At 39.2% G+C, this 13,038-nt stretch overlaps 1 protein-coding gene across 7 annotated transcripts in view; it reads right to left on the minus strand.

The window, feature by feature from the left end:
• Positions 1-13,038, minus strand: part of LOC136434461 (voltage-dependent L-type calcium channel subunit alpha-1D-like) — a 151,366-nt gene that overhangs the window by 30,803 nt on the left and 107,525 nt on the right. For 6 of the 7 annotated variants that reach the window (XM_066427262.1, XM_066427268.1, XM_066427267.1 and 3 more), the window contains exons 29-34: positions 9,565-9,617; positions 4,811-4,957; positions 2,894-3,098; positions 2,283-2,441; positions 1,697-1,807; positions 40-126 (exon numbers count right to left, since the gene is read on the minus strand). In XM_066427262.1, the coding sequence (XP_066283359.1) occupies positions 40-126; positions 1,697-1,807; positions 2,283-2,441; positions 2,894-3,098; positions 4,811-4,957; positions 9,565-9,617 (762 nt within the window). Of the gene's footprint in view, positions 1-39; positions 127-1,696; positions 1,808-2,282; positions 2,442-2,893; positions 3,099-4,810; positions 4,958-9,464; positions 9,518-9,564; positions 9,618-13,038 lie in introns of all 7 variants that reach the window. The other variant, XM_066427269.1, reaches the window with a different exon arrangement.

A 13,038-nucleotide genomic window follows, 5' to 3' on the forward strand; every position in this document is an offset into this window, starting at 1 on the left:
TTTATGGTTTGAATAAATACATAAATAACAAGTATCTACCTTACTTAGAGCTGACACCAAGATATCAACTATGCTGCCCAAAACAATGATGAAGTCAAACGAGTTCCACGCATCGAGAAAATAGTTCTGTCGTTCCCAGAAGGCATTGGTGGATAGATACAGTAGCACGGTAAGTACATTGGCACACACATGGCAAGCATTTTGCTGGGTAACCATCTGAGACAGTGTTAACTTCCATCTGGGAAGAGACTTTGGCTTATGTTCAATCCATACTAGCATTCATAGGTCTGATAAAAGAGGGGAAGGCATCGAAAGATTGTTGAAGTAGTGCTTCTTAGGACTCAATCGAACATGCTTTAGAAATCTTTTTGAGATTTCCTGTGTTGGACAGAATAGAAGATGCTTTTGAAATGTTGCTAAAGTCCTGAGATTGGACAGGGGAATAGAACACTGTAGAAGATGGTGTACCTTCACACAAGAGGTGCTGAAGGTGGGTGGTTGGGTTGGGGATACTTACGTTCATATAGGACACAATGATATCAACAAGACTTCCGACAACGATGAGGAAATCGAACGTATTCCACGCATCTTTGAAATAATACTGAAAGAAACAAATACTATTCAAAAATTTCAACAGAAAACTAATGGCACTTAAAAAAATATGTCTTTTACTTCATAAAGGAAAACATAAGAATGTAACAATAAACAAGTAATCACAAAATGATATCAAGGAGTTGCAAATAATGTTCTCTTTCTGCAAAGCTAAAAGAAAATGACACAGTATGCAACATGAAATAAAATTACAAAGTTCAAGTATTGAAAATATCAAGCATCAGTACTAAAATAACATTTAAACTTACAAACTCAATAACTGAATCAAACCAAAAGAAACAAGGCGTGACCGCTTCCACCCACCTTCGGTCCAAATCCCATCAACTTCAACATGGCTTCAAGGGTGAACAATGCCGTAAAAATCAAGTTCATGAAATCCAATGCATACTCGTAGGTTTCTGACTGGCCATAATGCTATAGACGACAAAGAAAAGATTGGAAAAGAAATTGAATGCAAAATGTTAAATCTGTGACATGCCTTTGTTACTACGCGGGGCTGACCTATGGTTAAATCTGTCCATTGTCAGAGTCCAAAAGTTGAAACCTTTTCCCTGGTACCAAACCACATAGCCAATACGCCAAAAAGCAATTACTCAAACAACTGGATATGATTTTGGAAACGGTCAGACGTTTCAAGTAGCATCCACTACTTTTCGTCAGTGACTGTGAGCAAGATCAGTTGAACAGCAGGTTTATAACCACGAACTAGTTCCATAGTTCCATAGTTCGTGGTTATAGAACCATAGTTCGTGGTTATAAACCTGCTGTTCAACTGATCTTGCTCACAGTCACTGACGAAAAGTAGTGGATGCTACTTGAAACGTCTGACCGTTTCCAAAATCATATCCAGTTGTTTGAGTAATTGCTTTTTGGCGTATCTTATTACCTGGATGTCTAATCTTCATCGACGCACATAGCCAATAAACAAAAAGTGTCAAATGGCTCCTTTAGAAGGCCTAAGTTTTAGACCAATCTGTGTGACCAGATTTTCGGCTCAGTTGTCATTCTTTTGAGAGGCTGTAAAAGGGTCAGATATGTCCATAGATCAGCCGGTACGTGTGTTGACTTTTTAACCGTGACTCACCTTGGGTTTATATGCCAGAATTTTCAATATACATTCAATAGTAAACACAGTGGTGAAGAAATAGTTCAAGTAGTCCATGGCTTCGCTATATTCTGTTGGTTGTCCATGGAACTGGCAGCGTTAACGGGTGAATATGTTAGCTCAACACAAACAGCACACTCACTCAATGAACAGTACACACAATTGTTACAAGACTCAGGACAACCATGCAGGTCTTCCTACACAGACGGAAGTGTCATATGACATCATCATATTCAGTGCACAGAATCAGATTAAAGGTATTAGTATCATTCAGAAAACATACAAGATCTGTAAGCAGTTACTTAGTAATCTTTATGGACATAAGACATACAAACTACATTACGTACTTCAATTGACTGATTTATATACATGAGAAGCTCTTGCCTAAACTAAGACTTATGACCTGATTGATACTATGAGGCAAACCGTTCTATATAGATATGGACCTTTATATGAAAGTCTTTTTGATAGCATACAATATACATGTACCAGCTGGTTGAGAATCTCTTGCTTAGCGATCATGCAAATGTGCCGCATTTCACAGTATTTTCAAGCAAATACTCACCTTCATTGCTAAGGAGACAGTGTTGAGCATGATGAGTATAAACATGGTGTACTCGAACGTCTGGGAGTTCACCACGTACCAGAACTTGTACTGGATGGGGTTTTTTGGCACATACCGCCGCAGTGGCTTGGCTTTCAGTGCAAACTCTATGCACTGACGCTGAAGAGGGTAAAGGAGACAAAAGATGGTACAGTATACGCCAATTGTTTGTATACATTTTTCTGTATATTTCGTCTATCTGAATAGAATTTCAAAACACCAAGCCATTTACCATTCACTCAATTTTAAATACAATGAATGACTGCATAGCCCATAATCGTAAAGTTCTGTGTATTGTATAAAATCTTGTCGATTATGTAGTAAAATGACCCCAAACTATATAGGCTAAATTTGGGATTTGCAATGTACTTACGGGCGTGGGGACGCCGTCTACCATTCGACAATCACACTCTTTTGTTTATAGCCCAGTTTTCTTTATGAGGCAATCAACTTGTTATGCAAAATAGATTCATAATATATGCAGAAGCCAATCTACCAGCAAAACCTGATTTAGCACTGGTGACAGTTTCATTCATCACACATTCCTCATTTATTCATTCATAGTCTCCTACCTGGTTTTTGTCTAATTCGCATTCGTCTCCGTATTCTTTTTCTCCCTCGTTCTGGAAAGTCACGATGACAAAGCCAACGAAGATGTTGACCATGAAGAAAGCGATGATGATGATGTACACAAAGAAGAAGATGGCCACGGCTGGCCGGTAGTTGTAGATGGGGCCCATATCTTCCGCACGGGAGTCAATGGCCACATACAAAAGACTGGAAGAAAGGAAATTGTTATGTTAGGATCAGGAAACAGAAGAGCTATTTGAAGACGCCACCAAAACTTTACCAAATTTTCCAAGGGTTTGCTGACATAAAGACAAGAAAACCAGAACCCTGTTAACCTCTCAAAACCCATTCATTGCAGAAAAAGTGGGACATTTCGTCTTCCACTGCTTCCAAAAAAGAAGTCAAACCCTAAAGGCTTAGATTGTGTCTTAGCATAGTCACTTGTTCCACTTGTAACCATTGTTAGCTTGTACTGTCTGAATACTTTCTATACATTGTTTCATGTTAGCCTTGGGTAAGAACTTGCAAATAAAACCCATTTTGTTACACCCCTCATTCTCTAGGACTTGGCTCGGCCAATTCACCACATTGGCCAGAAGCACGAAGTACAGGAGACAAGAATTGAATCATGGAGCGCACTCTTAGTAATGATGTTATTAATATTCATCGCCAATGTTCTTCTTACAAGTTTCATTGTCTGTTTATCAAAAAATCAAAGGATTGTGTTCTTTTAGATGCAGTGGTTTTTCCCACCTCCCCCATTCTGCCAATACTAATGTTGTTCATCTGTTAAAGGCATCCAGAGCATTTTAGGAGGCTTGAAACTTGAATAAAAAAATTGCTAGTCATTCCTACACACAGTAAGTTTCAATAACACTATACCATTACATATCAACATTAAAGGAGCAAAGATACCATATCGTTGTGTGGTGAGAACTGATAGAAAATCCAAGCCCTGATAGACTGATCCTGACTGTCCATCACAATTAGCGGTTGGACCAATGAGACTACGTCTACAAGTCCGTCAAATATTTGCATTTTTATGTTTTAATTTTGCATTTCTACGTTGTGATGGAGGTGGGCGGGGCTATGGTATCGGTCTATTTACACTAGGGGCGTGAAACTAAAAGATCACCATGTAGCTTATTTTTGTGCTGTTTTTTAGCACTTTTGATAAGAAATCCGCACGCAAATGTGGCATTAAATGTCAATTTCATAAAGATTACAGCAACTAGAATATTTCCAGTTTTCAAGCCTCATAAAATGCTCTGGGTGCCTTTCATCAATATGACTGCTTCAGAAGACTCAGTCTTTCAGCACCAAGGAGATGTACCTTGCATTTTATTGGATGGCTTTTCAGCACTGGCAGTGAGTGTCATTTTTCAAGGTTTTGTCATGGTTTTTAAATATAAATAGATGTTGTCAAGAGGAAACACAGTTCTGTATGGCCAGTGGTTTTCCCACCTTCCCCATTCTGACAATTTTAGCACACACAACATCATTTGAAAGACCTTTTAGTCTTCAACTTCATGTTGGATATTCACACAACTCGGCTAGTGTTAAAGGAGCCCAAAGAATTTCAGAACGTTAAAACTGGAAATATTCTGGACATGGCAATCTGTATATGATATCAACATTTACTTGCTTATATTAGCACATTTCTATCATGATTTCATACTTTGGGCGAAACAAGACATGCTTTTAACATTGGGACCATCAAAATATCAGCGCCCAGACTTTCAGTGAGTTCCCACCACCCAATGGCATCACATCTATGCTCCATGAAGGTCGATATGTAATAGGATAGTGTTATCTAAACTTACTATGTATAGAAGGGACTAAATCAATTTCGAAATCCGACTTCCAAAGCGCTAAAATTGCTTTGAGCTCCTTAAAAGGTCACCAATGGTTGTACTCACTTAGGCCACCCTTCAAAGGTGGACACTGTAAACAAGGAAAGCATCGCCTGTCCAACGTCATCAAAGTTGAAGACATTCACGTCCCACTCTCTCTCCTTCTGCTCTGCGTTCTCCACGTTGCCGTCGATATAAACGATATAGTAGCCCCTGGAGCAGTGTAAGAGCAGGCATGGGCAGTTAGGACACCGTCAGCACCGCTACCAGTGCTGACCGCATGCACTATCCAAGGGCATGCAATCACGGCCTCTCTTGCCAACGACATACTTACCTTCTTTTTTACATTTTAAGATTAAGAATTCTGAGCAGAATTCTGAATTTGGCCACACAATTCTGCATTTGGTCTCAGAAATCTGTGCAGAATTCTGCATTTGACCAAAGAATTCTGAGCTACAGACGTAGAAATTTGTGCAGAATTCTGTGTCTGCCTGCAAAAATCTGTACCTATTGCAGAATTCCGTGCCCATTTCAGAATTCTGCACAGAATACGTTGTGGCCACATCAATTCACTTTCTTGGTTCTCTGATTTTTTTTTTTTTTACAATGAATCCAGCTAGAGGTCATGATGACTAAACAGTTCTGGCCTGGGAGATTAACTTATGTGCCGATGACTAACAATGAAAATTCACTCCTCAAAACTGTGTGTACAGTCAAAACTGCCCAAGGAGACCACCCAAAGGACAGACAAGATTCTTGATGCTTGGGTCAATAGGAAAAGATGCTGACATTAACCAAGTGTTCCCTATGTACAGGTGGACACTTGTACAGGTTTGACTATTACAAAGAACTGTACAGTTGACTTGGGTTCCCATGTTGATTTTTTTCAGTTCTGCATTATTCTTTTCATTCGAGAACCAACAAACTAAATTGACATCTAGCGACAACCATGCTACAGGATACCAACAAGGCTCCAGATGTCATATTTCATTACTTTCTCCCCATTATCTTTTTTACAAATGGAAAAGGAAAATGATGGAAAAGTGTTCCTTGCAGTTGAGTGAAGTGCTGAGGAGAAGACTTCGATAGCAGTGTCAGTGAGCTGTTTCACCACCACTAAGAGATGGAGGAGATTTTTCGAAATTGAAAGTCAGATTTATCCTCTGTAGCTGTGTTGTCTAGCTTCAGATTGACAATATAAGAACATCGAAATCTGTCAGTATGGACTCTCCTTCCTTTTCTGTATTCAATCATGAGGATTTGTGTAAAACTCTTGGCCAACCAGTAAAAAGATCAGAGATTAACATTCTCCCTGATGCCTAACTCTGTAACCAATAGGGAATGGGATGCCAAAAGGCTGCTTCAGTGTGCTTAAGGTTAATATCAAATTTTGAAAAAAATGGTGCTTGCTCTATTAAAAAAGGTTCAGGTTTCTTGCATAATAATCTGATTGCAATTTTCGTGCGTTTTTGATTCATAATGGAGTCACTGGTGATACATGTATCTTGTAGAAGTGCACCACTCCCGAGGGCTTGGAGACAAAAGGCTCAAAGTTAGGTTCACATGGCCAAGTCCAAAGCACATATTTTAGCAATTCCTAATATTCTTTCAGTTGTAGACACTTAAGTTGCATTTTGGACGACCATGAAATATTCTTGTATTGTCTGCAATAGTTACCCAAATGATGGGTCAGCAGTACAATAATTATTTCCCCATTTTTGATAATGTAGACCAGACAAATTCAATACTTTCCCCTGAGCATTATATGGCAATTACAGAATACAAAACAATCAGGGCTCGAAATAGCGGTGTGCACCCAAAATTGGAGCTGTGCACCTAATTTGTGACTGAGGGTGCACTGGGTACTATTGTACAATCTAGTATACAGATTGTTCTTGAAATGTATCAGAAAAGCAATATAAACTTTTGGTGTACTCTATTCAATGTATTACTTGTTTCAATAGCTATAGAATTACAGATTGAAGTTTTGCTGACATTCAACTTTATCTCATGTGGTGCACCCAAAATTCTTTCTGTGCACCTAATGTTCTTGGTTGGGTGCACCTATTTGAAAAAAAGAAAGAATTTCGAGCCCTGAAACAATCTTATCAGAATCGGAATATCTGATGTAGAAAAGAAGCAGGAAAAAGTATAGAGGTAGTGAAGATGTTTTAAGGTGTTGGGTCATTTAGGGGAAACATTTTACATGATGTGTAGTTGAGTAAATTAGAGACGGTAAAGAATTAAACTCTATTAGCTCTCATGTTGAGTTAAAGACTTAGTTAATTAAGAGATGTTAAGTCATGATAAAGGTATCTACTACATACATATACTGTAACAGATATGTACATATCATCTAGTTAATAAGTAATGATATCCTTTTGATGTCCGTATTTTATGATGGTATGCCCAGTAAGATTGGTCGGGAAATGTAGATTGCTGACGTCACAGGATTCAATCATCAGTCGAGTAGCCGCCAGCACGGCATGAGTTTCAAACGGTGGGAAATCCCAGAACTATGGCAGACTTACATGTATGTGAATCAAGTGAGAACTTGACTTTGGGGTATATCTAACATTTAAAGTGTAGCTTCCCATTAAGATTCAATGTCGAACTTGTGACAGTGTTTCATTTCATTTCATTTAAGTATAATTTGTGACATAATTGTTAAACCAGCTCCTGCATTCTTTGTTTTGAGGTTAAAGGAACAATGGGATAATGGTTGTGTAGAAGCTATTCTAGCACGATTTCTTTGGGCCTCAATTTCTTTTTCAAGTGTTGGTTGAAAATCAAAACTTTTCAAGTTGAAAAAATAGTCAATATCTGATTTCATTTTAAAAAAATCTAATAAGTTGCATGATAAACTTTTTTCATTTTTTTTTCCGGCCAAACACACTCACAGGTATGATAATCATATAAAACTCTTCCTATGCATAATGGCTGTATCCTTAAGGTCATAATCAATTTCAGATAAATCACTATTCAAGAATATGTAATCTGATTTTGTAAGACACAAAATGATGCGAAGCGCATTGCTGCACCACTCCATACTTTTCAGCTAGCCTCAGCATTTTTACAGATAATACATGTCCAAATCATGAAAAGAGTGCCAAGTATTCTACATCTACATGTACATGATTATTGTACAATGCAATTCTACTACTAGTAATTGTTAAACATTTCCAAGTCACACAAAAGCATCTCTACCATTTCTACACAGTTTGAAATGCAATTATAATTAATCGCACAAACTAGACATCACTCATCTACGATAATCAATTAATTAATCTTCTCTGCATTTTGTGATAAAAGGTGAAAAATTTACAGGGCATCGAAGTTTTGGTGATGTTGCTGTAAAATTAAAGAAAGTCGTGAGAAAAATTAGAAAAATCGATGAAGATAGTGTCCCAGGCGATGAGGTGCTAATAAAATATAGGATGGAATGAAGAATAAGGGCTGTTCCAGTTAGCATAACCGATGGTAGACAGAGAAACAGAAGACAGGACAGAGAGATGGAAGGTCGATGGTCAGGTCATAGGTCAGGTCATAGGTCAGGAAGTGATGGAATGAGGATGGATGGATGAAGGAACAACAGAGGAGTGACATGAATGATGAGAGAGAGAGAGGGTAGATGGAGCAGAGGCCCGAGCTGTTAATGTGTTATGACACACCGTGGTACACCGTAACAAAAAACAAAATCAAACTTGATGATACAACACCAAGGTGATGGGAAAAACTGACATGCAAGTTTATCGCTATAGGTACTGTTACTATATGGACTTGGTTAGTTAACTGGCAACACTTGGCTACACTACATTACTACATAGAATAGGGATACTATATGATATCACTACTCGGATCAATGAAAACTGCATGGACAACAGGAAAGCACAGTGCTTGGTTGGAGGACTTCTGATTAGCAGACATACATTGAAAGGGGCTGAAAATATCAGCACCGGACTAGATTAGAGTTGAGAATTGTGAATTAGAGTCTGTGAGGCAGTATTTGTTAGACAATGGACAAGATGGAAACGGTGAAGTGCTGTCACATCACTTTGTGAAAGCACGAAAAAATGATAACATGTGTAACAAGTTTGTTTTTTTCTGCGCCGTATGCCAGTGTGCTCATGGTCATGGTCAAAGACAATGTGAGTCTGACAACCAGAGAAATGTCGCTGTCAATCCAAGCTTGCAAGCCGACACGACTTGCCATGGATTCGTGGACACATTTGTTACAATGTACACACAGTACAGTGCATGAGTTGGAACAGTTTCGCGTCATGAACTGGCTTTCCTCTGACATCTGCAGTGTTTCATGTTTCCTATAAGGAAGGCACACACACAGTAACAGCAACAAAGAACGCACAGATTTCAAAGCACACGGGGTTCAACAGAAACAATATGAGATCCACACGGAAGTAAAACGGAATGAGAGGCGTAGGTACTCCACAGAGAGTGCGATGGAGATGAGGATGAACAATCAAAAGGGGGGACAGTCTTTAGAAGCATCAGATGGCGACAGGTAACGTGATAGGGGTACGTATGCAAAAAGGATAACGTGATATACACAAGACAAAGTAAACTCGCACGTGTCCATACAAGTATGCTAAGTGGAACACCCCTGGCAGTGCTGCCAGGTGCCTGCCGCATATGGGTGGGAAGAGAGGTACCCCACACCCACATGCTGCTGTACTTACGCCAAAAGGCACCAAGAACTTACTTGCACTCGGCAGCAGTCTTTTTGGACTCATCATTACATTGAAAAAATGTACCCTGCAGGGAAGAGGGGGGAGGAAATATCAGAAGTGGCAGTCACTTACTTGCAGACGTCTTCAGTCATTTTAGACAGATCATTGCAATATTGAAACTTGCCCTGTATGGGAATGGGTAAAATTGGATACAAAGTGAAGTGACAGGGGGAGGGGAAACAAAGGGTGGAGAAATAGAAAACAGCAAACAATGTTGTTGTCTGTGTTACAATCAGATGTCGCCAGGATGCTTCAGGCAGACCAAGATTGTGTTTAACCTTCTCCCTGCTGCCTAACTCTGTAACCAATAGGGTATTGGACGCCAAAGGGCTACTACAGTGTGCTAAAGGTTAAAAGAACGACTGAGTGGATTTTAGACATTTACTAGAGACTATCAGAGCAATTGACAGCTTTTTTTCATTGTTCTTGATTGATGTAGTCTAGATCTGTCAAGCATGATGATCATACTGGAATTGTCAAAGAAATTAACAGGATTTGTTTAACCTTCTCCCTGCTGCCTAACTCTGTAACCAAAAGTGAATTGGGTGACAAACGGCTACTTCAGTGTGCTAAAGGTTAAATGAACGACTGGGTGGATTTTAGACATTTAGAGCCTATCAGAGCAATTGACAGCTTTTTTTCATTGCTGTTGATAGATGTAGCCTAGATCTGTCAAGCATGATGATCATACTGGAATTGTCAAGGAAATTGTGGGGCTTTCGAAGAGGGACAATGTAAAGAAAAGTTAAACCTTGCTAAAACAATAATAGGAGAATACATGTACTTGTTCCATCTGAATTCTAGACATTTAGAAATTACCAGAAAATCAGTTACTGACAGGATTTGTGTAACCTTCTCCCTGCTGCCTAACCCTGTAGCCAATAGGAAATTGGGTGCCAAACGGCTACTTTGGAGTGCTAAAAGTTATGCACAATATAGTGATATTGAAATTGCACCCAGGGGCTTTGTTGGCTGGCCAATTTCAATGAAATTCCTGTTTTCTGATCTTTTGAAGAGGGGCAAGGTAATGGTAGTCTGAAATTCCAGTTTTCTAAGACAGTTTTGAAGATCTTTCTAAGATAACGGGAGTCATAATACTTGTTCTGAATGAGGCATCCCGGGCAACAGTTGTAATGAATCAACTGTTCATTCTGCTAAAATAAAGCAATATGCACTCCATGTCATTACAAAGCCACCATGCTTGGTAAATAAAGAAATCAGGTAATTTTACACTTCAATCGATTCTACAAGGTCACATGGCATTCCACAGAAACAAAAAGATATATCCAAGTTAAAATCTATTCGCATGCTTTTTCTGAACTTGCTAAGAACTAAATCGAAGTGTGCAAGTAACTGATCAAAAGGTACAAACGTCTAAGCAAGATCCGATCACGTAATTATGCATTCCCTTTACACTTTCCACTGATTATAAAAAACATTCTCAAATTATCTAATATACATGCTAAAATACGTAGACGTATAATTAATTTGTAGAAGTGCGAGTGATAGCCGCAGGCCTTGCTGACCCGCCGCACAAAAGTGTAAAGCAGTCCACAACAAACAGTGCACGACAATCAGGCTTCAAGTTAATAACGTTCAAAAACAGCATGCTATGAAACAAAGAGGGCAAACGAGGCGATATGCCATGACAGTCGTCGACAGCCCAGCAGCAGAACTATGGGTACATGCTGATGCAATGTGTTCACCACGGATCGCGGCCGATGGTTTGCCCCCTAGTTTCCTAGGATGCGTTGAGTTAGACATTCACGGTGAGAAGTATGTTGGGTTGGTGTTATTTGCTGGTGTGGAAAAAAAGAGGACTGGGGGAGGACAGGGACAGCACAACAAGGCATCGACACTTCACCCACAAATGGCATTGCATAATAACCAGAGTCTCCTTCCAACTCAACAAGATTCACTTTTCTTACCATTCTTCATTCTCAGATTTTAAGTTTAATTTTCAGAACTTTCTCCATGAATGTGAGTTTATTAAAAAACTGTTTACTAAAAATATGTTGCAAATCAAACTTGTTGATTTAAAAAAATCTACTGCGATTAGATTATCATAATGGCGTTATGGACTGTTGATGGTTGATATCAGACGAAAATCAAATCTATGTATCAGAAATGAAAATGAGGGCAAACGTGACTGAAGACTCTTTTTTCTGTTCTTGGAAATCGGAACAAAGAAACAGGCCACGTATTAGAATCGTCAGGTCCTTCAAGTCTTGCTCAGAAAACATTTTGATCCATCCTCAACAATTATCAAGCCTGGGTGCCATCTGATAACTACCGGCGCTCCTTCATTCGCTACCTTGATTTTCTCAGGGTAGCGAAAGTAATAGCCCGGTTAGGCCACACCAATTTAATTTCTTGGTTAACAGATTTTTATATAAAAAAAAATTTAGAAAAAAAAATTCATGAAAACATAAGGCTGGGTAAGCCTTCTATTTTCGTGATTTTTTTTTTCTAAATTTTTTTTTTTTTTAAAATAAAAATCCGTTAACCAAGACATTAAATTGGTGAGGCCCTATAGTAATCGAATGGCACCCAGGCTACTGATTATCAGGGTGCACTGTAAGCTTTTTTGGGAAAGATTTGTTGCTTTTGCAGGTAAATAAAGGTAAACATTAATCATTGAATGCATGGATGATACCATATCATGGTATGGTATGAAGACTTCCCATTATCATGACATTTTTAGTAACTAATGTCATTTCCCGTTGAGTCGCCATGAAGAAGATGGGGTCGTACAGAGGGTTCGACTCAGAACCAAGAGGTCCCGAGTTCGAATCCTGTCATGTCACCAATCTTGTGCCCTTGGGAAAGGCACTTTACACGACTTTCCTCACTCCACCCAGGTGTAAATGGGTACCTGACTTCGTTTTGGAGAAAGTCGTATTGAGGTCACCTGGTGGCGCCGAATGGCAGCCGCCCAGACCCTTGCGACAGTTCCACAAAATGCAAATGTGGATAAGATATTATATAATGTTGTGTATTGTGTGAAACCTGTAATACCCTGCATCAATTCAGCGCTAGAAAGGCTGCCATTGCGGGTAATTTCTGAGCAATGAAAAAAAAAAAGAAAAAAAAAAAGAGAAGATTCTGAAGTGTCTGGTACCGTAAGTGACCGAGTGAGTTGGAAGGAGACACAGCTCATTTCTGCCACACATCAGTAACAACAAGCAGCACAAGGAAACACGGTGAAACACTTAACAATGGTGGTCCATTTAGTAAGTGCCTTTTTTTAGCAGGAGGTCTGAGCTGGAGGAAAGGGGTGGCCATGCATTCTTCTGCCTGCCTGTTCACCAAAAACCTCAGTCTTATGACCACATGCTAGAGTCTTGATATCAACCATATCAAGCATTTGACAAGTCAACACACAAGGACAGACGCATGGACAAACCATTAAAGAATGGTGCAGTTGTCAGGGAAAGAGACATTGTCGTATATAGAGTTTAAATGAAGCACACAATTTTTGAATTTCAGAATGTGTGGTTCAGCAAATAGTAAACTCTGGACCAGTGGGTTGAGGGTTCAAATCCT

The sequence above is a fragment of the Branchiostoma lanceolatum genome, chromosome 5 (assembly GCF_035083965.1).
Source record: "Branchiostoma lanceolatum isolate klBraLanc5 chromosome 5, klBraLanc5.hap2, whole genome shotgun sequence".
NCBI classification, from domain to species: Eukaryota; Metazoa; Chordata; class Leptocardii; order Amphioxiformes; family Branchiostomatidae; genus Branchiostoma; species Branchiostoma lanceolatum.